The sequence below is a fragment of the Ziziphus jujuba genome, chromosome 1 (genome assembly GCF_031755915.1).
Source record: "Ziziphus jujuba cultivar Dongzao chromosome 1, ASM3175591v1".
Classification (NCBI taxonomy): Eukaryota; Viridiplantae; Streptophyta; class Magnoliopsida; order Rosales; family Rhamnaceae; genus Ziziphus; species Ziziphus jujuba.
Genome location: NC_083379.1, coordinates 12,622,661 through 12,650,636, shown reverse-complemented (window position 1 = coordinate 12,650,636; position 27,976 = coordinate 12,622,661). Strand labels below are relative to the sequence as shown.

The 27,976-nt window shown below is 33.8% G+C and overlaps 3 protein-coding genes across 7 annotated transcripts; 2 read left to right on the top strand and 1 right to left on the bottom strand.

Annotated features, from left to right (window-relative positions):
- Positions 1–333: 333 nt before the first annotated feature.
- On the bottom strand, positions 334–1,529 carry LOC107417995 (putative germin-like protein 2-1). Its single transcript, XM_016026660.4, has 2 exons — positions 1,312–1,529; positions 334–1,027 (listed from the first exon to the last, which is right to left on the bottom strand). The coding sequence occupies exons 1-2, from the start codon at positions 1,424–1,426 to the stop codon at positions 492–494; spliced, it is 651 nt and encodes a 216-aa protein (XP_015882146.3). The 5' UTR covers positions 1,427–1,529; the 3' UTR covers positions 334–491.
- A 2,834-nt stretch (positions 1,530–4,363) lies between these two features.
- On the top strand, positions 4,364–5,858 carry LOC107417984 (putative germin-like protein 2-1). The gene is made up of 2 exons (XM_016026650.4): positions 4,364–4,655; positions 4,758–5,858. The coding sequence occupies exons 1-2, from the start codon at positions 4,544–4,546 to the stop codon at positions 5,291–5,293; spliced, it is 648 nt and encodes a 215-aa protein (XP_015882136.2). The 5' UTR covers positions 4,364–4,543; the 3' UTR covers positions 5,294–5,858.
- An 850-nt stretch (positions 5,859–6,708) lies between these two features.
- Positions 6,709–13,189, top strand: LOC107417850 (probable protein phosphatase 2C 28). Of its 5 annotated transcripts, XR_009639352.1 has the most exons (9): positions 6,709–6,836; positions 7,162–7,218; positions 7,990–8,037; positions 8,876–9,124; positions 9,241–9,514; positions 9,835–9,989; positions 10,576–10,753; positions 12,154–12,171; positions 12,731–13,189. XR_009639352.1 is itself a non-coding variant. In XM_060818325.1 (8 exons), exons 1-7 carry the CDS (start codon positions 6,831–6,833, stop codon positions 10,711–10,713), a joined length of 927 nt encoding a protein of 308 aa, XP_060674308.1. In that variant the 5' UTR covers positions 6,709–6,830; the 3' UTR covers positions 10,714–10,753; positions 12,731–13,189. The 5 variants fall into 5 exon arrangements, 4 of the variants coding, with proteins under 4 accessions (XP_060674308.1, XP_060674309.1, XP_048333980.2 ...); XM_060818325.1 differs by lacking the exon at positions 12,154–12,171; XM_048478023.2 differs by lacking the exons at positions 12,154–12,171; positions 12,731–13,189 and adding an exon at positions 7,546–7,628 and having other exon boundaries at positions 6,761–6,836; positions 10,576–11,105.
- Positions 13,190–27,976: the final 14,787 nt, after the last annotated feature.

Sequence of the window (27,976 nt, the reverse complement as noted above, 5' to 3'; positions counted from 1 at the left end):
TCATGTTTTCATCTATACACATGCAAGCCTTCTTGAAGGGCATTCTTACCCCCAAACAAAAAATAGTTTTGGAAGGGAATGACCTAAATTGTCCTTTTGAAACCCTAGGAATTAAGGTCTGCCTAATCTCTCCCTTGGGATCAATTGCATTTTTATGGAGACATATATAGAATTGTAACAATGTTATGAATTTATATTTTTATTTACTTTTAAAATAAAAAAAACTAATTAACTACATGAACAATGGATTTAAACCTAGTAGAATATGGAATGTACGCTTAAAACAAACCAATATAGAAAATACATGATTATAGTCACGAAAGAAAGAAAAAGAATTTTATAAATTTTCACTCAAGTGTAAAGCAAACAATACATTATGCATATTAAAAACCACAAACCCAATACATTTAAGCACACAAAAAACACGTAAAAACTACAACAATATCAAAGTATGACAAATCATTTGGCACAGTCATATCGAGAATTCTTCACTAAAACTTGGACTGCAGGTACTTGACAACGTTGTTATCCAAATGGAAAGCCTTGACAAGAACATCACTTCGGATATCAGGATTAGACCCAAACACTGCGTTAGCAATGGTGATGACTCCAGGGTTCTGGCTGCTGAGAGCTGCAATGGCAACGGCATGTGTGGAACCGATATTCCTCTGGTAATGGATGAGACCCTTGGGGAATACGAAAGCATCTCCCTTCTTCAACACCTTTGTTATATGACGGTTTTCAGGGTTGGAGGTGACGAAGCCGGCTTCGAGTGTTCCTTCTAAGACTGTCAATACTTCCGATGCACGGGGATGGAGGTGGGGTGGATTGACTCCCCATGGAACGTAGTCGACGCGTGCGACGGCAACTCCAAGAGTGTTGAGTCCTGGAAGCTGTGCTACTGTGACCGGCGTCACCTTCGATCCAACTGGGTTTGATGTGTTTCCTGGTAAGTGAAGTCCACTGAAGAAGAAATCCTCTGCTTGAACCAGCTTGGGGTCCTTGCAGGTCACACCATTTACTAGCACTAATAACCATCACATTATTAATGTAGAGTTATAATCATCTAAAATGAAAGACATATATGTGGTAAGTACTGAAAATTATTATATATCATCTGATTTTTATAAAATGAAAAATGCATACGTGGTAAATATTAAAATTTGTCACACTCATGATTAAATATTTGCCAAATGAACACGACAAGAAAAATATATTACAGCAAAACTAAAAATATAAATCATGTATTGAAATGTAATTAAAAGAAGCCGGAAAAAAGTGAACATGTGGTGGAGGTCTAATTGTTTGTACCTTGACTTTTTGCATCGGACACGCAGAAATCTTGGAGAGGACTTGGATCGGTTGCAAAGGCAAGAGAGAATGATAGAGCCAGAAGGCCGAAGATGATAATAGGGGAGGAGGCCATTTTGGTTACTAGGAAAGGCTTTAAGTTATAATTTAAGCAATAATGGAAATGGACAAGCTAATTAAAGAAGTTATGTAAGTAGTTTGTGGTAAGTAGGAGGGTAAGCTAGCTGGTTTGTTTATATAGGGGGTTTTTAGAACTTGACAAGCAGAGAAAAAGTATGCATATGCATGCCGTCCTAGTCTCTCGTTGAAATAGTCACGTATATAGTAGATGAAAAATGAAGACCGGGTGAGGACTGTATATGGTTGTCGCAGAATATTGCTCATGCAAACATGGATATGTATGTATATGTATTATACATATATATATATATATGATTGGGAATATGAGTTTTTGGCCGGCCGGTCACTACATACCGATGGATCGAGCTGTTGCTTCTATTTTAAATATTTATCTCCAGGTTATGAAAGAGTAATATCTTTTGTTTGGTCAAGAGAAGGCTCCAAATCCTTATTTCTTAATCTTATTATGATATTAAAAAAATACGTATCTTGGAATGTTATACAATTTAATAGTAAAGGAAGAAAAATAAAAATCAAATAGTGGGAAAGTTTAAGCATTTAATGGCTTAAATTAAATGTGTAAACCAACAATATTATATTTACGAAAAACATATCTCCCACACGTTTGGAAAGGATCAAATTTAGCCCCGTTAAAACTTGGAAAGGATCAAATTAAGGACCAGGCAAGGATCAAATTTAGCTGACGGGTTCATTTGATTTGTAGCTACCTCGTTAAAACTTGTTTAACAACACTTTGGATATCAACTGTGGGATGATATATAATGATTGGTAAATTAATATAACCTTGATAAATGGGTAATTGAACTGAATAATGTCACATATCATTGGTAAACAATAGTTAATTGGATAGCCTTATTGCATCCCAATAAATACGACAATATAATTTGATCTGATTAGCAACATTGTTAACCTTATAATTATGAGCACACCAATGAAGTAAGTAAAATCGACAAATCAGGTATGAATCCGTTAAAATAATTATAGGATTAAAAAAAAAAACTGTAAATATATATTTTGTATATTTTGAAAGAGTGATTCAAACATATCTTTTTGTCATGACTTTATACACTCTGGCTCCTGTCGTTTTGTGTTGAATTTTTCGGTCTTGATGGCTTGTCTTTAAGCCAACTATAATAATTTATACTAAATTTGTTATCCCGCTGTCTTCCATAAACTGAAGGATCGAAAAGCAATATTTTCAGCCAAAAAAAAAGAAAAAGACCGAAAAGCAATATAATAAAGCTTTGGTAAAATTACAATAACACCCTTTTTGTATTGTTTGATTTGCATAAATATCTATATATGTATATTTAATATATTTTTAAATTATAAACACTTGTTATACTAATTAATTTTTGTTCCGATGTTATACCAATTTAGAAATTTAATTTCCATTATATTTTCATGTAAATACAATCATATATGTTTAAAATTGACATTTTCATATGTTCATATATTCCATTTACATGATATTTTTTTTAATAAAAAATTCTCTTAAATGAAAAAAAAAAAGAAAAAAGAAAAAAAATTTTCTAAATGTAAAACTAACAAAGAAGAGGGAGTGTCGCTGTAATTTTCCTTAAATTTTTTAACTGTATTTTTTTTTTTTTTTTTGACTGGCGTGTTAAAAATAGAAAGGCCAAAAGCACTAAATGTTTTATTTCGTTTTTGAGAAAAAGGTGACACTTTCATTAAGAAGACAGCATAGATACATCATCTAGCAAGAGAGTAGCATGCCATATATGACTAAAAAGCGTTGACACGTTTGAAATAGAAAATCATTAACTTTGTAAAAGTATGCACGAATAAAATCGTGAGGAGCACCCTCTATATATACATAAATTTTTTACGGAATACATACAATTTTGGCTATTTAGATACATTATAAATTTTGATTGAAAAAAGAAACCAGCGTCTTCCTGCTGGCAAGGATCATAAAAAGTGTATAGAGTAAAATATATGAATTTCATGGTTGCACACTTCATGTTGGGCAAAATCATTGGAATCTTGACACGTACGTGTCATTAATTGCGCGCATTTGTTTTCCAAGTAAAATTCTTTCTGATTGCACCTGAATTTGAGGTACTCATTAGATCCTTATATTAAGGAGATTGTTCTTTCCCCAAAAAAAAAAACCAAAAAAGACCCAACCCTTTTGTAGTCCACTCATTACCTAAATATACTATTCAAATGGATAGTAGGTGACAGCTTTAAGTTCACAAAGGAAAATTTTAAGTGAAAAAAAAAAAAAAAGAATAAAAATTCATCACCGTATGACAGCAAATTTACAGCATAATTTAAATCATGTTAATTAATAATATTACAACCTCTTTAAAATGGTGGTCTAGTTGGCAATAATCATTGATGATAGTTTTAGATTTTGAGTTTAAGATATATTTTAAACTAGGCATCCTTATGTGGCAATAGTTTAGTAATTAGATAAAAAGATAATTGTTATTTAAATTTAAATTTAAAATACTATGTGGGATGTGTCAACCTTTAAATCTTGACTAGAGAATTTTAGTATATGGTGATATTGTTTATGATAGAAACTTTGATTAAGCTCATATTCTGTATAGTCGATTTTTCAGCTCTCTAAGTGGAAATTGCTTTTACTCTAAATTATACCACTATTTTGTTTCACCTCTCATTATTCTTTTCCTTCAAAGAATGTCATATATTTATAGGGATAAGTCAAATTATTGAATCAAGTGCGCATGGAGAGAAGGGTTATAACTCTGTTCCCTATATATAAAACACCTTGGTCAAGCTTTACCCACTCAAACCCTTAAAAATACCATACACGCTCGCACGAGGCTACAAGGCATTATACATGTATCCTAGCATCCACTCAAGTAGTAGACAAACAAACAAGTGCAAACTTCAATTTGTAGGGTGGCCAAGTTTGGTTAACAAATAGCAATCCCCAATTTCCTTTTTCAATTCAATTACTCACATGGATTACTTAACTTCTCTCATAAATATTATATATTTATATAGCCCCTCGATTTCTCACTCTCTCCCAATTTAACATAGTTTGTTCTTCTTCTTCTTCTTCTTCTGCCGTTTAAAACTCGAAATTATTAAATATATGGCAATTAAGATCACCATACTTGGGCTTCTTGCTATGTCTTTATCACTAGTTTTGGCATCTGATCTTAGTCCTCTCCAAGATTTCTGTGTTGCAGACCCAACAATTCAAGGTAACAAACCAAAGACAATTTTCTTAAACACTAATGCTGAAAAGAATGTTTAGTCCAAACTAATATGTTCAATATTTATTTCTGAACTTGCAAGCATTACAGTGCATGTGAATGGAATAGCGTGTAAGGATCCAAAAATCGTTGGAGCTAATGATTTTACCTTCAGTGGACTACATATAGCCGGGAACACGTCGAACCCAATTGGCTCCAGTGTGACTCCAGTCACTGTTTTCCAATTGCCAGGACTCAACACTCTTGGCATTTCACTTGTTCGTATAGATTATGCTCCATGGGGTACCAACCCTCCCCACACTCACCCTCGAGCCTCCGAAATCCTCACAGTGCTCGAAGGTAGTCTAGAAGTTGGGTTTGTTACGTCTAGCCCTGAGAACAGGCACATCACCAAGGTGTTGAAGAAGGGTGATGTGTTTGCTTTCCCGATTGGTTTGGTTCATTATCAGAGAAATGCTGGATCAGGCAATGCTGTTGCTATTGCAGCTCTCAGCAGCCAAAATCCTGGTGTGATTACAGTTGCAAATGCTGTGTTTGGGTCGGTTCCTAATATATCTAGCAATGTTCTTTCCAGGGCTTTCCAACTTGATAAGGGTGTTGTCAATTACCTCCAAACCCAGTTCTAGACAGGCAACAAAAAGTTACCAAAACAACAAAGCCCAACAACAACAGAGTATTTGTGATTTGCAGTGAGGTTTTGCTTCTCTTTTTGAATTGAATTATTTTTGTAATTGAGTTGACAGTCATTCTTTAGTTTCTAATCTGGATGTGAATGGACAATTTCAAAGCACAAAATCGTTTTTGTTCACACAAAAGCAGGTAGCAGTTTCAGGGGAAAACAGAGTAAGGAACAGGGAATGAAAACAGAGCATAAAAATGGTTTTTTTTTTTTAGCAGTTTGAAATAGTTTGGCATTTTCTTTAGAAAAATTGCATATAGCCCGGATAGTGTTTGAAAGAAATATTGTTCTTCATCTAACAGATTACCAAATGAATGATTTTGGTGGATGCTTGTTTGAATGCCTGTTACATAATTTGTAACTTGGAATTTTCGGTTTCAATTTAATTATTTGCATAGTCTATTGGAATTTTGATGGACCGGTACTCTTTGGTTCTTTACTCGCGGTAATGTTGTATTAGTGGATTCTTGGATTGTCTAACTTACTCAATTATTTAAATGGAGTAACAAAACTTACTCCTTTATATTTATTTATATTATTTTATTTTAGAAGAAACTACTATTCAAGCAAATGTTGGATGCCTATGGAGATAAAATGTATACAATTTTGATATCATATCAAATCATTTTCTTGAAGTTTGAACCACAATAAAGTGTTTTGAGTCAGTGACTCAAGTGAAAGGCTGTGCTTCTGTTGAGTACTTGTTTTGTTTAAATTAAGTTACGCTTCATTGCCCTTATAATACCGGAAACTAGTTATTTATTTATTTAATTTATTGATGAGGAATTAAACTTTCGACATTTTCCTTTAAAAATATATTTTTATTCCTTCAATATTGATTCCTTGAGCAACAAGTGACCATGATTAAAAAAAAAAAAAAGTCCTAAGTGACCAGCTCCAACACAACATTTTATAATTCAATTTTATTTTAATTTGTTTTTAACATATATTAAATTGAAAAATTAAATGTTATTATTAATAAATATACACCAAGCTAAGGAAGAAAAGCAAGCTTTATTCTGATCACCTTCCTAAAGAAAACAATTTTCCATCACAAAATTGTTTTGCAAGACCCACTGGTTCTGTTCTTGTGGATTCTGGATTGTGCTGTGGATTAGCCAGGTCTTTCAGGGACTCCTTTGGTTTGCAAAAAATAGCACGTATTTTGCAGCGTACTATTTGCAAGCATCAGCAGCCTAAACCGTCTGTTAATGGCGGCCACTTGTAATCGACTCCAAAAGCGGTGGCTGTCACGTGTCTCTTCCTTTCTTTTAACCCATTTTGTGTTTCGACACATCTATTCTGTGCCGCTATCACCCTTTTTTTATATATCATTTATCATATTACACATCAGCATTCATACTCAATAATAAATATCCTGTTATTATATACCTTTCTCAGTCTCAATCTCTCTCCCTCTCTCTCTCTCTCTCTCTCTCTCTCTCTTGCCCGCTCTGGAAGAAGATGCAGAAGATTCGTCAGACATGAAGGTAACCCGTTTCCCATTTTTAGTTCCAATTAGTTATTAGTTATAATACAGAAATGCAGGTACCAGCAGTTCTAATTTATCAACTGATGGTCTTTCTGTGTATACGATCCGTCTGTGTCATTTCTCATTTATTCCCATTAAATCACTTATTTATAGTCGTTAATATCATTATTATGTTATTCAAATCTATTTATCTCTATGGAATGGTGGAAGTAGACGGTGCAAGGAAAGCTGGATTCACTATTTATGTGTTGGGGGTATAACAACTGTTATTTTGTACCCGGGAGATTAAAACACTAATTAGAGTTGTAACTGCCTATTTGCAGAAAAGGAAACCAGGATTGGAAATCGGCAATGATGTGGATCGGTTTATTAATGTAAAGGTATAAGGTTCTTGGTCAATATTGTATCTACATCTATTAATATAGTATGTGCTTAAGGGCTTTCTTGCCAAGTTTTTAGCTCATGCTGTGTATTATGTGACTACTGGTTGTTGTTTGGGTGTGTCACCATGACACCATTCTCTAGTCAATTGGGTGTCTAACTTCAATAAAACACCGTTTAGAGATTAACATTTCTCATCTTATATTGTGTGTTTCATTAATTTTTCGAATTAGTACTGTTAAAGCCTGTTAGGGGTACAAATGAATGAAATCTCTATGGTATTTAAAAATGAAATATACAATATTTTTTCTGTTAATCATTTTCAGCTCGCACTGAGATGGACATAGGTCAAAGCTGGATCGTTTAACAAGAAGATTTTGGAAGAATAAAAGCAATATTCTTCACAAATGTTTGTCTACAAATAGTCTTAACAGAGAAATGGACTTTGCTCTTTGATTATTATGAAAGACAGTCAGTTCTAAGTTCCTGCTGAATTTCCTTTATATAGTTAATTGGTGATAATTATTAGTTGAATAAATAATTTGGTATTCTTATTTGCAGCAGGTAAATTGAAAATTATGGTTTGGTATAGATGGTGTAACATCTGGTTCATTTTTGTGATTACTAGACATTGATTGTATAGTTTTGAAAAGGTTTCATTTGTCGCATGTTAAATTATTGGATAAGCAATTAGTCAAAAGTATTTACTACACTGTTTGTGAAGTTCAATACAAGCTTTCCTATGTGAACATGGGTTTTCTTACATGCAGAAAAGGAAACCAAGATTGGAAAATGACATGGACTTCATAAAAGTAAAGGTAATGCTGTTATTCTCGGTCCTCTCTAACAGCCAGAGGTGTTGCTAATATTTATTCCATGTCATAAAAGAGCTATGCTTACCATTTGTGAATATGAAACTTTTGTCAAGCACACAAGATGCACTCCCATGAAGCAAATGTATGAAACTTTTGTCTAGCTCTTTCCAAGTTGAGTCTCAATGCGTATGTTGTTTATAATTTATAGTAAGAGCTTTTCAGCATTATATATTATCACTTCTAAGTATTCTGGAGCACCTAAAATTTTAACTTAAAAATGGTATATGTCCAATACAATTGTTGCGACTTTTGCAAGGTGATATGGAAAAACAAAAATATTAGTTCTTAATGTATTTGTTTAAAACGCAGGTAAAAAAATTCTTTCATCGACTTGCGTTAATCTAACCAGTTGTCTCTATGATCAGGGAAAGTATATAGGTTGGCATTTATTTTGTTATAATTGAAAACAGGGCAGGAATTGAGAATGTAGTATTTTGGATTAAGTTAATTCATTGCTTGTCAGATCCATAGATTAATATTCTTTAAATTATCTGAATTCCCCTGCTCCTGGTCAAATAAGACAATGCCATTTTTATAGCCTTGAAGTTAATAGAGTTTCAGGGATGGTTCAATTTATGAAGATTTTCAATTTTTTCCTTGGTTCCTTTGACTATAATGAGAGATTTTGGTCCATACTCTATTTCCTAATAATATGTCCACGAACTCGTTAAAGATAAAATAGAACTGATTCTTCTCTACGGAATAATTCTGCAAATTTATATACTTTTCTATATCTTCTGTCACTTTCCTTATTTTAAAATCTATGATATGAATGCCTTAGGAAAATTTAGGACACCATTTGTCCAGGGAAGATGAAGAAGACGATAAGGAGTTAGTAAGTCGACATGTAACCCATGGATTCCATTTGGTACAAGGAAAAATGGACCATGGAATGGAAGATTATATTGTGGCAGAAAATAGGAAAGTCAATGGCCATGAGGTAGGATTATACGCAATTTTTGATGGCCACTCAGGTCGTGATGTTGCAGAATACTTGCAAAGCCATCTATTTGATAACATACTAAGCGAGGTAAGTGCACTCAATTTGTTCTTTTAGATTCCATATGTATCTTTAAGTATGTTTTATGTTCTGCATAATGTATTGAGCTGAAAACTTTTGTTGTTCTACGATGTTAAATTGAGTAGCCTGATTTCTGGACAAACCCAAAAGATGCCGTCAAGAGAGCATACAAGGCTACAGACGATGATATTTTGGAAATGATGATTGGTTCTCGAGGAGGCTCAACAGCAGTTACTGCAACATTAATCGATCAAGAAAAGCTAATCATAGCCAATGTAGGGGACTCTCGGGCTATTTTGTGCCGAAATGGTCAAGCAAAACAGATCACTGTAGATCATGAGCCACAAAAGGAGAAAGAGCTTGTTGAGAGCAGAGGTGGATTTGTGTCTAAAGCTCCTGGTACATAATTTCCAAGTTAATTTTAGAGAAAATTGGTGTTCTTATATTATTACCATTTCATAAAGGTTTTGTTTTGGGTATTCTTAGAATGATTCTCCTTCTTTCCTTGGAATATATGTTGTGACGGTTGAGTTGAACTTTTGGGATATTAGATATACTTCTATTTAGTGTCTTTCATTTGGATGGAATGCTTTATGTAAATGGTAAACCTTAAAACAAGATTCCTTACTATAATCTTTATTTCTCACGCTCCATTTTTGATTTCCAAGTCAAAAACTGGAGCTACATGAGTGATCCTTGCTCTGTATTCTGCTTTTTAGGAAATGTTCCACGCGTAGATGGCCAGCTAGCCATGACAAGGGCATTCGGAGATGTGGAAGTGAAAGAGCATATTACATCAGAACCATATGTTAGGGTTGAAAGTGTTGATAAAGATAGTGAATTCATCATTTTGGCTAGTGATGGCCTGTGGAAAGTAAGATTGAAGTTTTCTTTATTTAATGAAAGATTTTTGTCCTTGATTAATGATTTAATATCATACATACATTAGGATGAACAAAACAGAGAAATCTTAATGTTGGGAATTTGTAATAAAATCATTTGAGATTCCAAAAACTAGGACCATAACAGAAAACAGAAAATTGTACAAGGATAGATTTTACGTGGATTAAATTTATTTGACAACATGGCTAAGAGGGATAGATGATTTTTCATTTCTCTGTTTAAAAAGTTCCATTGGAGTTTGTTAAGCATAATATATTGTGGTAACTTGGAAGTCACTCTCATTGTTGAAGCAGGAAATATAATTGATTTTTGCTGACGCTAAATTAGTGTGGAAGTGGCTGACAAATTGATTAATAGCATAACGAAAGTAAGTAGTTTTTAGTATATTTTTGCATCAAAAACTAAAAAGGAAATGAATGCATGCAATTATCCAATTACTATCCTACTAAGAAGCGAAATAAAATTGAGACAAATTAATAAGGTGCAGTTTAAATGCATCATTGGGAGATTGGAAGCCATTTATTATATATTGATCTCTTTGTGCTTAATTTATGCAGGTGATGTCAAACAAAGAGGCATTAGAATGTATTCGAAAAATAGATGATGCCCAGGAAGCATCTAAGAAGTTAGTTAGAGAAGCTTTATCCAGAAAAAGCAACGATGATATATCCTGTGTGATTGTAATGTTCCACTAAATCAGCCTCAGCTTTCCGGTCATGATGTACACAGGTTGAGGTATGTGCCCCAAGAATCTACAAATATACGTCAGTTTATATATAGAATATTCACCAGAACAGTGGCTTTAATTATCTATTAAGGTCAACATATCATAGGCAGATAGCTAGCATCGGAAAATTAGCTGGACGAATTCCGAGGAAACGCCTCTAGTGGACGGATTCTGCATTTATTTATTTATTTATTTTTCACAAGAGAAGCATCCTAGATAGATTCAAGCATAAATAATGGTAAAATATTAGAATTGCTCAAGGTCAAGAATATCAAGTACGTCTTAATCCGTCATCCGTGTAAACTCTTGTTGTCCATTTATTTTGTTAGCCATGAGATAAATTTATATCTTTTCTAGTTACGTGCACTGTTGAAAATTCTAATTAACGTTTGGGAATGAAATGAATTTACTTGTGTGGCCAATAACAGCATTGATCAATGAATTTTTTCCTTGTATATATTAATCCGTTTGGGGGAAAATGTAATACAAATGCACATATGATGACATCACATAGGGAAATGTGTACATGCAGCCCCAGCTTCTGAAATTGAGTTGGCATATGAATATAGAATAAAATTTAAATATTTTTAATGTGTTGACTAAGAGTGTTGAGTAATATGTTTTCTTTTAACAACTTGAATTTGCAATTGCATGCATATATATGTTTTCATTTTATTTTAAAGACTTTTAAAAGATAAGTATCATGAAAAATCTATTATATATTATTTCGACAATATTCTAAAATTGTTTTTTTCTTTAAATAATCAATTAGACATATTTTATTAATGTATTTTGAATTCTAAATTATATAGAGAAATTAGCATCCACTAATAACTAATGAGATTCTTGATGATGATATAGAATAATTTTAGCCATTAAATCTAAAAAATTGGTATAAAAGCATTTGGTTTACCCAAATTGAGATCTTATATTTCGAAAGAAATAGAAAAGATCCTTGTGCGCAAGCTGGACGGTGGAATGCATTTGGTTTGACTTTGAAAAGTACTTATAGATGTACTTGTCTAATCGATTACACCATCAGTGAATTTTCTCCTTAATTTGTTGTTGCTTTTGGTTGAAGATAAGATGCATGTTTTTCCTTGTTTTTAGTTGGATTGGAGATGTGACGTTAGTTTAAGGAAGAGTGGATGATTTATAATTAGGGTTTTTTCGATAACTAGCCACTTTACAATTGCATTTTAGAAAAATAGCAAATTTTTTTATTTTTTTAAAAACTAACCAATATTTTACCCGTTTGGACTAAAGTACCCTTATCTACAAAAGCTTTCCTTTCTTCTACACAGCCGTTCGTTTGTGGGGGTGGGGTTTATACAAAACTGTTCTTGGGGTTTCTCTAAACTCTTTGCATCTCATCGCCTCTCACTCTCATTTTTTTGTATTTTCTCAGATCTCAAACTAAAATCAGGTAAACATTTTATCTTTTTTCTTATTAGATGAAAGTAAGGAAATATGTATTTTTTTTGTTTTTTCTCTTTCTATTTTTTCTTGTAAGTTTTATTAGTTTATGGTTTTTTAAGCTTTTTATTTGATATGGGTATGCAAGAAATTGATTTATGAGATGTTCTATGTGATTTTAAAGATACTTTAGGTGGCATATGATTTGAAAATGGGAGAAATTTTGTGTAAAATTGAAAAATCTCGAAAAACAGTAAAAACGGAGGAAATTTGGCGAAAAAGATGAATTTCCGCCAATTTCCTCCAGTTTGTCAGTTTTCGCAAATTTCCGCCAATTTTCCGCCAGTTTTCCGCCATTTTTCCGTCAGTTTTCCATCAGTTTTCCGCCAGTTTTCCGCCAATTTTCCGCCAGTTTTCCGCCAGTTTTCCGCCAATAGGAAAAAGCTATATTTGGCTCGAAAAAAAAAACAGAATCAACTTTTTTAATACAGTTAATATGTTTGTTTAATATTATTCAAAATTTTATATATTTATTGATTTAGTTTAACGTTATTCATTTAATTTTGTAGTCAAATGGAAGATGATGACATTGTAATTGCGGTTTTATACAATGGAACATTGGTACAAAATGATAGTGGTGATTGGGAATATCGAAATGGTAAAAATGTAATGGTTTCCATCGGCAAGAGATGCACAAAATCAGAGTTAGAGGACTGTGGCATATTTACACTCAAGACCATCGAATTCTTACATGCTAGATTACCATTGACATTCACACAAGATAACATGGAGTTCTTTAGGAAGAAGTATGCATATGAGGTTTACAACAAAGAACTTAGCATATGAGCTGCGTGGTGATGCTTTTTTCTTTCCTTTTTTCATGTTTATAGATGCATATTATTTATTATATTTGACTTTTAATTGTAAATATAATGGTGGCTTATAATGTTCATTTAACAAAGATAACAATGTGGTATTGATGTAATGATAAGTAATTGACCTTATAGGAAATGTGCCATGTTTATTTATTATAATTCCGTTATGCACAAACGCCTTAAGAGCTCAATTGCAAATTTTAAAAAATTTTCCGCTTGTCGGAAATATTTCCTATAGGCCGAAAAATTTTCCTACTGGAGGAAAAATGGAGGAAAAACGTTCCTCCAGTCGGAAATCCCATATGAAGAAAAATTGAAGCCTCTTGATAAATTTCCGCCAGGTGGAAAAATTTTCCTCCAAGCGGAAATAGTTTTCCTCCTGTTGGAAAACATTTCCTCCAAGCGGAAATTGTTGAATAATTTTTACTCCTATTAGAAACTAATTTCCTCCACTTGGAAAATCAATTTCTAATAGATTATATAAGTTAATAGTAGGATAAAAAAAATTGGGAGTGGAGACAAATATTATATAAGATGAAGATGGAATTAACAAAAAATGTAGTGACATTTAAAATCAATAACCATTTTAAATAAAAATAAAATTAATATATGTTTGTTTTTATTTTCAAAATCATTTGGACATTTCATAAAATGATATGTAAACTAAAGATTGAAAATCAATTCCAGAAAGCATCTTTTCATTTAGGATTAAATTCAAAAAAAAAAAAGATATGAAATAATTATCAAAACATATTAAACCATAACACTAAATTAAAACTTTCTAATTCGAAGCATAAGACAATGGATTCGTACATCTCTGCCTATAATGTCCAACACCACCGCATCGGCTACATCTACGTCCAATAACATCTTCACCTTCGGATGGTATGCGTTGCACCCTTGGTCTACCGGCTCGCCTACGTGTCCATCTTGGTGGAAGAACAATGCGACTTGCCACGTCATCCGGGACATGCCACTGTTTTTCATCTAACAAAGGATAAATGGACTCAGCATAAGCTGCACGATATGCATCCGCGGTGTAGTAATGAGAACACATGCCATAAGGAGCAATTTTTCGGTCTCTGCAAGCGGCAATACAATGATCACAAGGATATTGATCAAGATCGAAGACTTTGCATGAGCATGTTTTTGATTGGAGATTAACTGTACCCCTCAAACTCCCACCTTCCATAAGAAATTCATGCATATTAATGGCTTTCACACGTAGTCCGATGGACTCCAAATTTTGTAGTTTGAGTTGCTCTTCCATATGGTCAGTCACAGGCTTTGTCAATTTTGCACCTGCAGTACGTCGCTCATAAAACCACCTTTGCAGTAAATCCCGTATGTGCTCTATTAATGCTACTATTGGCATCTCTCTAGCATCTAGCAGAATGCCATTCAAGCTTTCTGCAATATTGGTGGTCATGATAGTGTACCTTCTACATGGATAAAGAGAACGTGCCCACCTTGTAGGGTCACATGATCGAATGTACTGGGCAGCCCTAATGTTTTTTGCCTCAATTTGCCCCATATAAAACTCAAAATCTTCAACCAAATATGCACTAGCTGCGAGCATGAAACATTGTATTATTGATTCATCTTTCGCATGTCCATTTGCTTTAATATTTCTGCTTATATGGTACGTGCACAACGCATGGTATGCATTGGGAAAAACTTTACGTAATGCCCTTTCAATAGCGGGGTGTCTGTCACTCACAAACACCAAATCTGGAAAATCTCCGATGGCATCCTTCAGGTTTTGGAAAAACCATGTATATGCTTGCTCGTTCTCTCCATCTCCAATGCCGAAAGCCAAAGGATATATTTGCTTATTGCCATCCATGCCCGATGCAATATACATGTACCCTTTGTATTTCCCTTTCAATGTAGTTGCATCAATAGCCAATACGGATCTTATGTGGGATTTAAATCCCCTAATGCTTGCTCCAATCGCCATAAAGAAATATACAAAATTGTTATTATCGTCTGTTTTGATACGTGTAACAGTCCCAGGGTTCTTCGACACTAACTCAAAACAGTAGGCAGGTAACTTAGCAAAATTCTCCTCTGGAGATCCCCTAACACTGTTAAGTGCATACTCTTTACCTCTCCATGCTTTGTTGTAGCTTATATTCACCCCATATTTCTGCAAAAAATCATGTTGAATTTCTTTGGGTTTGTAAACACGTGTAATACCTTCATATTTAGATTTGATACATTGCCCGATAACCCGGCTACTGGCTTGCTTGTTTTCTCGATGCACGATATCTAACGAGCAACTGTGTACATTATCAAAAATTCTCACAACAAATATTTTTCCATTTTTAAATGTGGTTGCACGTAGTCGCCATTTACAAGTATTTTCCAAGCATACAACCTCATACCGTTGTGTAGTTGATCGTGTCACCTTGAACTCCTTATTTTCTCGCATGCAATAGATACTCAGTTTATTCTGTAGGTCACGTTTGTTGCGAAATAATTGTCCAACTACTATGCTCTCACAGCCAGTGAACTTTGACGAAAATATGGCCATAGAACCACTTCTGTTGCTCGATGATATGTGGTCACTTGTAGCACGATGAACCCTAACATCATCAACTCCTTCATTGTTCATTTCAGGATGCATATCATTATCATTATCCGGCAACTCATGATCAAAATCTACATCATTATGACCAACATCATCCCCTGCTGCATTGTAATTCTCATCATGATCAATATGATGCAACTGCTCATACTCCTCGTCGTTAGGAAACCGTTCAGCATAGTCACCTCCAACATCAACTCCTTCGTGAATGTTAAATGATGTCCAGGCCCCCCCACGAACATAAACTTGATCTCTAAACTGAGTTTCTTGAACCATAATTTCCTGAGATGTAGCCTGAATTGGTTCAGTACCGGAAGCTTGTGGTAGACGACCGCCAATTGAAGGACAAGAAAAAGAATGAAGATTACTCCCACTATCCGAAGCAAATGCTGTTTGATGAACATTTCTACATACATGTTCAACTTTTGAAATCACCTCAACATACAATGGAGGCCGCATCATTGTCATCCCTCCATTCCTCACTTCTTGAAGAAAGCATTTCACATCCCTATCACATCGTATTTCTGTAGGATCCAACTTTTCTGCACATCGTCCATACATCCATTTTAGCTTTAGCAAATAAATATTCATTTCGATCTATCTCAATAGAATTGAAAATCTCATCCTCTAACTCTGATTTTGTGCATCTCTTGCCGACGGAAACCATTATATTTTTACCATTTCGATATTCCCAATCACCACTATCATTTTGTACCAATGTTCCATTGTATAAAACCGCAATTACAATGTCATCATCTTCCATTTGACTACAAAATTAAATGAATAACGTTAAACTAAATCAATAAATATATAAAATTTTGAATAATATTAAACAAACATATTAACTGTATTAAAAAAGTTGATTCTGTTTTTTTTTTCGGGCCAAATATAGCTTTTTCCTACTGGCGGAAAACTGGCGGAAAATTGGCGGAAAACTGACGGAAAACTGGCGGAAAAATGGCGGAAAACTGGCGGAAAACTGGCGGAAAATTGGCAGAAAATTGGCGGAAATTTGCGAAAACTGACAAACTGGAGGAAATTGGCGGAAATTAATCTTTTTCGCCAAATTTCCTTTGTTTTTACTGTTTTTCGCGATTTTTCAGTTTTACACAAAATTTCTCCCATTTTCAAACCATATGCCACCTAAAGTATCTTTAAAATCACATAGAACATCTCATAAATCAATTTCTTGCATACCCATATCAAATAAAAAGCTTAAAAAACCCTAAACTAATAAAACTTACAAGAAAAAATAGAAAGAGAAAAAACAAAAAAAATACATATTTCCTTACTTTCATCTAATAAGAAAAAAGATAAAATTTTTACCTGATTTTAGTTTGAGATCTGAGAAAATACAAAAAATTGAGAGTGAGAGGCGATGAGATGCAAAGAGTTTAGAGAAACCCCACGAACAGTTTTGTATAAACCCCACCCCCACGAACGAACGGCTGTGTAGAAGAAAGGAAAGATTTTGTGTAATTTTCAATTTTATCAAGGGTATTTTTGTCCCAAGGTGGCTAGTTTTTTTAAAAAAATTTTTTTTGCTATTTTTCTAAAATGGAGTTGTAAGGTGGTTATTTATGGGAAAAACCCTTATAATTAAGCTTCTCCTTCAAGGGCCCTGATAATTATGGGTTGGGCCTGCTTCTATTTGCATGAAGACACTCATGTGGAAAAGTAAGAAAGGTCCATTGGGCTTTGTCTCAAGGTGGCTTTAATCTTGGCCTGCTAGCTTATTTTGTGGGCCCAAAAATCGCATAACAGATTGTATTAGAAATATAGATGATACTGAAGAAGCATCTGAGAAGTTAATTAGAGAAGTTTTATCTAGAAAAATGTTCACGTGTGGCTTGTAATTTTTGACTAAATCAACTAGAGTTCTTTAGTGAAGATGGTTACAACAGCTTATGACTTTAGGTACGTGTAAATATCAGTTAATAGCCTTCATTATCTGTTATGGTCGATATATTGTAGCCCGAGAGAGCAACTGAAAATTTGGTGGACTAATTCGAGGGAAACTCCTCTTGTGGACTGATTCTTGCTAGTTACCCTCTTGTGGACTGATTCTGCTATTTTTCCACGATTAAAGAATCTTGGACTTATGCTTAGAATAGATACTCATAGAAATCTTATACTATTTAGGTCCAGAAGTCATTTCATGCATAGAAATATTATACTATTTAGGTCCAGAAGTCATTTCATGCATGTCTTAATCAGTATAATCTCTTGAAAACCATTTTTTTGGTTAGCCATGAAATAATATCTATATATATTATAATTATGAGCACGGATTGAAGATCTAATGTTTGGGAATTGATATGAAATTGTGTTGGTCTGGCACCTTCAATCAACGAATTTTATCGTGTATGATCCGTTTGGTTGAAAATATGTAACTATCATAATTAAGGAAATGGAATGGACAGAGTTGTCTAGATGTAATGTAAACTTGGTTGAATATTCTGAGTTGTGTCCGGAAAAGAATATATACCCTTTAATTTCCATCATTACTTGTTATGCATAGCATTTAATATCATTACTTGTTGTGGACTATCATCTATATAATATATAAAAGAATAAGAGTATGTATCATGTATTAGCATACTCTTCTTTCAAATTCTTTCCAAAATTATCCTTTTTTATTTTAATTTAATTTAATTAATTAATTTATTTAATATCTTACTTTCATTGTTGTATCCAATTATATATAAAACCAATTTGGTTCTGAAATAAATTTTTAATAAACAAAATATTTTATTTACCAAATGAATCCAATACATAAAATATATTTACATATATATAGTTTTCTTAATTAAATATATTTTAAATACTTTTACATCTACATCTACAAATATAGCTATATGAAAATTAATAAAGACATTTTTTATTTGGATATAAAAAATATAATATCATAAATAATAAAAGTTAAACATAGTATAAGATTTATATCTAAAACAAATTATTTGATTTTAATTTATTTACCAATTAATATATATTTTGGGGTTTATATCCTAAAAAGTGTGATATTTTAGGGTTTATATCCTATAAAGTGTTTTTTTTTTTGTTGTGGTGGGGGGGGGGGGGGGGGGGGGGGGGGAAGATTGGAAACTTCTTAGCATAAATTAAGATCAAATTGGTAAATTTCAACTATTTTAGTTGCTTGAAATTTGAAATTGGTAAATTTCAACACGAAAACCTCATTCACATTTTGTATTGGTATAAAATACGTTCTTTACTGTGAACTTTGTAGAGCATTGCATGAGAAAGAAAAGCGGTCAAAGGGAGGACATACTAGGCTGCAATTTTTCTTCCTGGTCTTTATAAGCAACTTTGCTTACTATATCATTCCAACCTATCTTTTCCCTTCAATTGCTGCCATTTCTGTTATTTGTTTGAAATGGAAGAAATTCATTACTGCTCAACAGATTGGTTATGGTCTTCATGGCCTCGGAATCTTTTCTTTTATCTTTGACTGGTCTACTATTGCTGGCTTTCTTGGCTTTGGCAATATCGAGCTTTGCCATCGTTAACATCTTAATTGGGTTTGCTTTGTTTGCTTATGTTCTTAACCTTATCTTCTATTGGAATGATGCAGCTAATGCTAAGAAGTTTCCAATCTTCTTCCCCCACACTTTTGACTCAATTGGCCAAATCTATAACATTTAGGATTCATATCGTAAATCCTAAACTCAAAATCTATAATCAAAATCATATTTTCCATCATATTCTAATTGAAACATTTTGATCAATCAATACATGAATATTCAAATTAACATAAAAATCCCTAGCAATTGTCAATAGATGAGATATACAATGCTTAGAATCATTCACAGAGTCTGGCTACCATCTATGTAACAACCCGTCCCGAAATATATTAGAAATTTTTAAAATTTGACCAAGGTTGACCAGGTTTGATCGTCGTTGACCGAGAAGGGGTCAAATATTGATTTTTTGTTCCTGTTGAAATTTCACATTGACCGAGATACCGTTACGAAGTACACATTTTCACGAGTTCATAGACTAGTAGCACGTCAAAAACGGAGCTACGGTTTGAAAGTTATGAGCAAAACAAGTTGAGATCCAAACCGTCCAAGGGGTGCCGGAGTTGAATTTTTATTCATGAAAAGTTGAGCTTTGACTCATGCATGGTCGTGAAGTACTCGTTGATATGAGTTCATAGACTAGTGGCACGCTTAAATTGGACATCTGGTTAAAAAGTTATGGGCATGCAAAGTTTTCTGAATACAGTATTATTTTAACATATTTGGCTTGAGTGAACAGTGTGTGCCACGTATCTCAATTTCAGCCAATCCCGTTAGTGAACAATGTCACCCATGGGTGGCTTTTATTTTGGCAAAACACGGGCGCCGGGGAGAGGAGAGAGAAAGAAGGGAAGAGAGAGAGAGAGAGAGAGAGAAAGAGAGCTAGAGGGAGAAATCAAACGGCCACCACCGTTCACCCACTTCCGGCCACCAGAATAGTACATGCGTCACCCCACCTTGAATCCCACCTGAAAATCGACCGGCCAGCCAAAAATCACGGCCAACTGACCGTCGATGCGCCCATATCGAGGCTTTTTTCGGCGGCGGCGCCGATCCTTCAAACCCAAATTTCTTCTTATTCCGGCCACCGTTTGCCTCACCGCCAGTCCCATTGAGTTACCCATCACCAGATCTACCTTCCTACCTAAAATTGCGGCTAGTGGCCACCGAACACGCCGCCGGCGGTGACGGGTTCCAGTTACCACGGTGGCTCATGGGGAAATTGACTTTCCGGCGAGTTTTCGGCTGCACCGCCCCTCCTTTCCCACTAATTCCGACTCTCTGAACCCAAATTCGATGTCCCGTTTCCTCAATTCTCAATGGATTGTGAGAATGGAGGGTCTAAAATTTGTGAGCTTTCCGGTAAGATTCCAGCCACCTTGGGTCCGATCTCTGGGAAGTAAGACCAAATTCGTAATCCTCGTCACTCAAGTTTCGATTCGGTATATTACTCATCAATTTTGGTTAACGTTTTTGTTAAACCTCCCGGGTACCGGGTATTATTTATCCAAATAAAATATTAATTTATTTGAGTTGTGTAATGTTGTTGTTCTAGGAGCACGTGTGCGTCGTGGAATTGATCCCATAGAGGATCTTGGGTTAATTGCGTGCTCGAGGTGAGTGATCCACCTTCAAAATTACTTTCGGGTGTTAAATTATATTTCTTTTGCGATAATTAAATGTTGGATTTAATATTTATGTGTTAAATATTTAGCAAAATTATATTTGAAATTTTGATGGCACAATTTGAATAAATTGAAATGTATATGTGCATTAAATCATATTTTGATTTTTGACAAATTATGGAAATTTAGATTTTATGGAAATTTGATATTTAAAGGAATTGTGATTTTAATATTAATTGATTTATTGTGGAATTTATTTGTGAGTTTATTTTGATTAATAAAAAATGCATTTATACAAATTATGCATTGTGGAAATTATTTTATGGTATTGAGGAATTGTGGAATTAACTTATATATGAAATTTATGTGGTTTTAATATTATTTTTGGTACGATTTGATTTTAAAGATTTCAAGAAAAACATTAGTTTAAGTTTGGTGGTTTCAAATCATATATTATTTGATTGATTTTATGATTTGGGAAGAAAATTATTTGTATATTATTATCGGTGGATTTATGCTGGAAATGTTAAAGAAAAATGTGGGAGGTTGAGTTCGAAAAATGGTATAATTCCCACGGTGAATTTTGGAGAAATTACGTACCTTTTTAATAATAAAATTGGTTATTTGTTTTAGACGCACTCATACAATACTGGTGTTCTGTACTGTATATGTGGATGAGCGCGCAAGTTATAATATCTCCTGTGAGTTGCCATTGGACCGAGGGTAGGTAAGTTTGATATTGACCATAAGCCGCCCCCCTCCGTGGCCGGGATGATGGTTTAAGTAGCGGCGCTGTCGGGATGCCGAAGCGACCGTATGCAAGTTTCTCTCTTTAACCTCGCGTTACATGGTGCTCGGGACGCTTGGTATCGTGGGACATCACTAGTATATAGTGTAGTGCGTCAAGTAGTTTTTGATACTATTTCCAAATAATAATGTTTTTAAAGAGTATTTAAAGTAAAAATGTATCTAATGGAATTTCTATAATTTATTTAATCAATGTTTCTAAAATGCATTTTACCTTGATTATTTTACTATTTAAATGGATTGGTGTTTTCAAATAAATTCTTTCATAGTTTTATCATTTACTTCAAATGGATGATTAAATTGATTTAAGTATTTCTTTTATTAATTAAATGATTTATTTTACTCTTTATATTGATTTGCTGATTTTAAAGCGATTTTACTATGTTCTTACCATTTATTTTAAATGGAGGTGTTAAATTGACTTAATTATTTATTTATTTAATTGTTTAATTAATTGATTCATTCTAATTATTTTATTATTTCCTGAATTGTCTTAATGTAAGTTTCATTAATATTTTCATATTATTTGTTTATGACATTATCAATCATTTAGTAATTGTTATAAGTTATTTTATTTCAATTTATTTCATTATAAATTTTGGATGCTCGATTTATTATATTTTATTTGATATTTAGTTGACTAATTGATTCCTTGGTTTTCGGGGAATACAAATAACGGGTTTTGCGAAAATGTTTTAAAAGAGAAACTTTTCCAACTGAGTGAATTGTAAGGGTTTTGAGAGAAAATATGTAACACCCCGTCCCAAATCGCACCGGAATCCGTGCACGTTGACCGAGGTTGACTGTTGACCGTTGACCGTTGACCAAAGGGTCAAAAGTTGACTTTTTGACTCGGTTGGAATTTTAGGTTGACTGAGGTACCGTTATGGAGTACACGTTGGCACGAGTTCGTAGACTGGTAGCACGTTGAAAATGGAGCTACGGTTTGAAAGTTATGAGCAAAACAAGTTGCGGTCCAAACTGTCCAAGGAGTGCTGAGGTTGACTTTTTGTTTATGGGGAATTGAGCTTTGACTTGTGCATGGTTGTGAAGTGCTCGTCGATACGAGTTCACAGACTAGCGGCACGCTCAAAACGGACATCCGGTTAAAAAGTTATGGACGTTTGAAGTTTACCGGATACCGTATTATTTTAATGTTTTTGTGTCGGTGAACAGTGAAATGCCACGTGTCAACTTCTGATTGGTCCACATGGCATGAACAGTGTCACACAAGGATTTTTATTTGTTAAAATTCTCGGGGAAGAGAGAGAGAGAGAGAGAAGAGAGAGAAAGAGAGAGAGGAGAGAGAAAGAGAGAGAGAGAGCCACCGCCGGCCACCGGAGTTTTCCACTGTTCCGGCCGAGTTACTGTACACGTGCCGGACAGAAAGCTTGCCCACCTCATTTCCGGCAAAACCTCCAAGTTTCACGGTGAACGGCCGCCGGACGCGCTCGGATCGGACGTCCGAAGTTTGGCGGTGATTTTTCCCCTCCACCGCCGGCCACCGCGAATCGGCACTGTTCCGGCCATTTTCCGGCCACACGCGCCTGACAGCCTTGATCCTCTCCTCAAGTCCGGCCTACCCACCAAAAATCACGGCCATCGGACCACCGACGCGCCGGGATCGGAGCGTTTTCCGGTGAGGGGTCGAAAATCTTCAAACGGTGATTTCTCCGCCGTCCGACCTCCATTTTGCTCACCGTTGGTCCTGTTGGATTGCTCTCCTCACGATCTACAAATCTGTAAAATTTCACAGCCAACGGCCACCGCCGGAAAATACTGTTCCGGTGACCGTTGCCGGTGACCGTGGCGGCTTGCCAGAAAATACTGTTCCGGCGAGTACCCGAAATTCCGGCCAGCTCCAGTCCGCAGTGTTCGACCTCCTGAATCCGAATCCGGCTTCCGTTTCCACCAATTCACGACGGTTTGGGAGAATTGCGGAGCCGAAACCCGGAAAGCTTCCCGATAAAATTTCGACCCCGTCGGGTACGATCATCGGAAAGTAAGACCGAATCCGTGATCCTCATCACGCGAGCTTCGATTCGGTATATAACTCGTAACCCTTAGATGTCGCTTGGTGTTCGCTCCCCGGGTATCCATTTGGGAATTACACGAATAAAATATTAATATTTTTGGTTTGTGCACTGTGGTTGTTTAGGTGCACGCGCGAGTAGTGGAGTGGATCCCGAGGAGGATCTTAGTTGATTTGCGCTCTCCAGGTGAGTGACCCACCTTCAAAAATTATTTTGGGCAATTAATTAAATTTAATTGGTATTTAATTTAGTATTTAATTATGCTCATGTGGTGTGGTTTAATTATGATTTTAATGCGGTTTAATTTAAATTATTTGTTATGCATGAGCAAGGTATGTTTCGGTATTAATTTCACGTGGTTTCAAATGTGATTTCTCGGGCATAATTAGGTTAAATATTTTATGAAAATATTTGGTTAAATTTTATAAATTATGCCCGCGGTATTTTTATGATTGCATTTCGTATTTCGAGAAATTGTGGTTTGTTGGTTATCAATTGATTCGTACCGGGTTATTAAATAAAAATATGTGGGATGGTGTTTGTGAAAAATTTGGTATACTTCCCACGGTGGTTTTTGGAAAAATGGTACGATTGGTTATGTATGTTTATTTTTAGACGCACTCATACAGTATTGGTGTTCTGGTGTATGGTGTATGGACACGTGGTAGTGCGCGGTTATTATCTGGTTTAGCGCACGGTTATTACTTCACCCGTGAGTTGCCATTGGACCGTGGGCAGGCAAGGTTATTGTTGCGCACAGCCGCCCCCCTCCTTGGCCGGGTGATGGTTTTTAGCAGTCGGTACTGTCGGGACGCCGAAGTGACCACTGCAGGTTTCTCTCTTTAACCTTCCGCCAGTCGGTGCTCGGGACGCTGGGTATCGGAGGGCATCACCGGTATATGGTGTGGTGCGTCAGGTGTAATTGTCGGTGTAATTGCAAATAATGGTTTAAACCCCAAAGGTGTTCAAAATTTATTTATTATAATTTCTTATATTTTTATTATATATTTGGGGTATGTATTTATTTAATTGTTGTTGTTAAATTATTTAATCCCTTGGTTTTTGGGAGGTATGCACATTGGGTTTTGCGAAAAGGTTTTAAAAAGGGAACATTTCAAACGGAGCGATTGGTGAGAGTTTTGAGGGAAATCATTATTTTCCAAAGGTTATTATTATTTATTATTAATTGTTGGTATTTGTTCCACTCCTTAATTGTTATTATTTTATTATTATTATTAAAAGGCGTTCAGTAGTTCGGGTTACTCACGGAGATGATTAGCATCTCACACTCTTAAATTCCGTTCCCTTAGGTGCAAGTGGTGGTAGACGTTCTTCCGGAGCGAACCAAGTTTTCCGCTGCTGTTGTGTTTCGAGAAGTTTCTTTGTACTCTTTCATTTCAGTGTATTATTTCTTTTCAGCCTTGTTGTATTTCTGTTGTTTAGCACTTCTTAAAGCTCTGTATACTATTGGAATACTTCTGTTTTATTTATGCACTGGACTGTTGTTGCTTTGAGAAGTGCTGGAATTTGTGGAATCAGTTTGTAGTTTGTGGGAGGAATAAGGGGATGTTTTTAGAAGTGTGTTTTCAGTGCAGGTAATTTGTGGTAAGTAAATCCCTTAGGGGAGGCTCTGTCGGATTTTCCTTTGGAGGGTCCGGTAGGGTTTCCCTGGGATCAGGGCTGTCTAGGGTTCCGGGGAAGGAATTCTGGACGGGTCCTGACAAAATATTATTTTCAATTAATTATTATTTATTTATTCTTAATTAATCAAATGTATTATAATTGACGTTGCTTTATAATTGTACAGTAGATAGGGTCACTCACTGAGATGATTTACATCTTATATTTTTAAATTTCGTTCCCCTAGGTACAAGGATTGAGAGACGTTGATCATCCGGGGTGAGTCCGACGTCTCAGTTCATTGCCAAAAGTCCAAGAAGCATTTCTTCCCTTTTTCCTCTTCATCTTGTATTACTTCTTTATCTAACATTGTATTAATTCCACATTTATTTGTATAATGCTCTATATACTGTATTGGACATTTAGTTATTAATTATGCACTGATTTACTGTTATTCATTTGGAGTGCTGCAAATTTGTGGAATTAAATTATAGTAATGTGTGAGGAATAAGGGGATGTTTTTTAGTACAGAAAATTTGTAGTAAGTCCAACCCTTAGGGGAGGTTCTGCCGAATTTTCTATTGGAGGGTCTGGTAGGGTTTCCCTGGGATCAGGGCTTGTCTAGGGTTCCGGTAAAGAATTTTGGACGAGTCCTGACAATCTAGACGATCTGCATGCGGCCTAAGAGAAAAGAGGATGATTTTTTCAAAAACTGTCGTCAATAATCTAACACAGAGAGAGTATATATATATATATATGGTAAAGAATATTGTACTTATATATTCATACCATCTTCTCAACAAAAAATAAAAATAAAAAATACAAAATCAATGATAAAAAATATTGAACGTATATATTCAAATTTATGAGTACATATATTTTATATACTTATAAGAAAACATTAGAAAAAAGGTTTAATTATCTATATATATATAAATATTTTATTAGTTTATTATGTTTATTTTATTGTAAAAAATTTTATATACAGTAATTAATAATGAAATTAATCTCATTCTTTTATTATATAATAAAAGATATTCTTTTTATTTTACAATAAAAAGAATAGATATGGTATATAAATATATATATATATATACACACACTTTTTTTAAATCCAAATTATTATTTATTAAGATATCATAATACTAATAATAATAATCAAATTATATTATAAGGATTTAACATAGGAAAATTAATTATTTGTAAAAAATGAAAAAAATACATTTGAATTTGAATTCCATAAATGAAAAATATTATATAAATACATTTGAATTTACATTAAATTATATAAATACATTTGAATTTAAATTTAAATTTGAATTTGAATTTTATAGATGGAAAAAATTAAATAGGTAAGCATTTTATAATTTGAATTCTATAAATTATTTATCTTATAAGGTAAAAAAGTGTTTATAGGATAAACACTAATAAATATTAATAATAATAATAAATAAATAATTAAATTACATTATGAGTATTTAATATATGAAAATTAATTATTTGTAAAGAATCAAAACATACATTTGAATTTGAATTTGAATTTGAATTCTATAAATGAAAAACATTTGAATTTAAATTAAATTATATAAATGATATGAATTTAAATTCAAATTCTACAGATGAAAAAAATTGGATAGGAAAATTTTATAGATGGAAAAAATTATATTGGTAAACATTTTTAAATTTAAATTCTTTAATTGAATATTATTATATATAGAAGTCAAATTTATAGTTATTAACAAATTTTATAATATAGATTAAAAAAAAGCGATCCAAATATACTTGTTAATAATAAAACTTTTAAATAATATACTTATTAATAATAAAATTTTTAAATAAGTTTTTAAATATAATTAATTATTATAGATTATTTTTAAAATCTATCTATTATGATTAGATATATCGTACATCACACATGGATAGTTGCTAGTAATTAAGTTATGGTAGATAACGTTGTTTACTTCTCTAGCCCCTTTTATAGTCACTATAAACCTTGACTTTATTCCACTAAAGACACTTTGTTTTATAATGGTCGAAATGTGTTTTTCTGTTTTTCGGGTAATGTGTTCTTGAGGGGATTTCTTTAACTCATATTTATTATAATGTACAATTCCTACTTTTAAAAATACTTTAATGTGGATTTATGCATGAAAATTTCATAATATTGAAATGTACAAATTTGTCAAAATTGTACATGAAAGGAAATACTATAATTAATGAAATACAAATCACATTGGTATATGTTGGATCCATATCTGTGAAACTTTCATATTAACCATATACGAGGTTAATATTGTTAAGATATTCAAGATAGAACAAAAAAGAAAAGAAAAAGAAGAGAGAAAAGAATGGCAGTTTATGTTATAAAATTATAATCGAGACAACAATATAGTTTATAGAGGTTAATAAGCAAAGTAAAAGAGTAAACTACCCTTGTTAAAAATATAAACTCTTAATCCACTCAAACTCATGAAATGGAATAGCAAGAAGTATGGAGATTTTGCCAATAAAAAAAATAAAAAGTGAAATGCTGTGTGACTTTTGTAAACAAGTTGCAGTACGCAAGAAAGAAGAAACAAACTGCAAAGAAATAGTGCCATTTTGAAAGTGATAAGTGAAATCACATCAATCTTGATGTGCTAGTTTGTTCATAAAAGACTGAATTGTGAGTAATTTGAATAGCATTATATTATCATAATATATAGAAATAAGAAATAATATAAGGA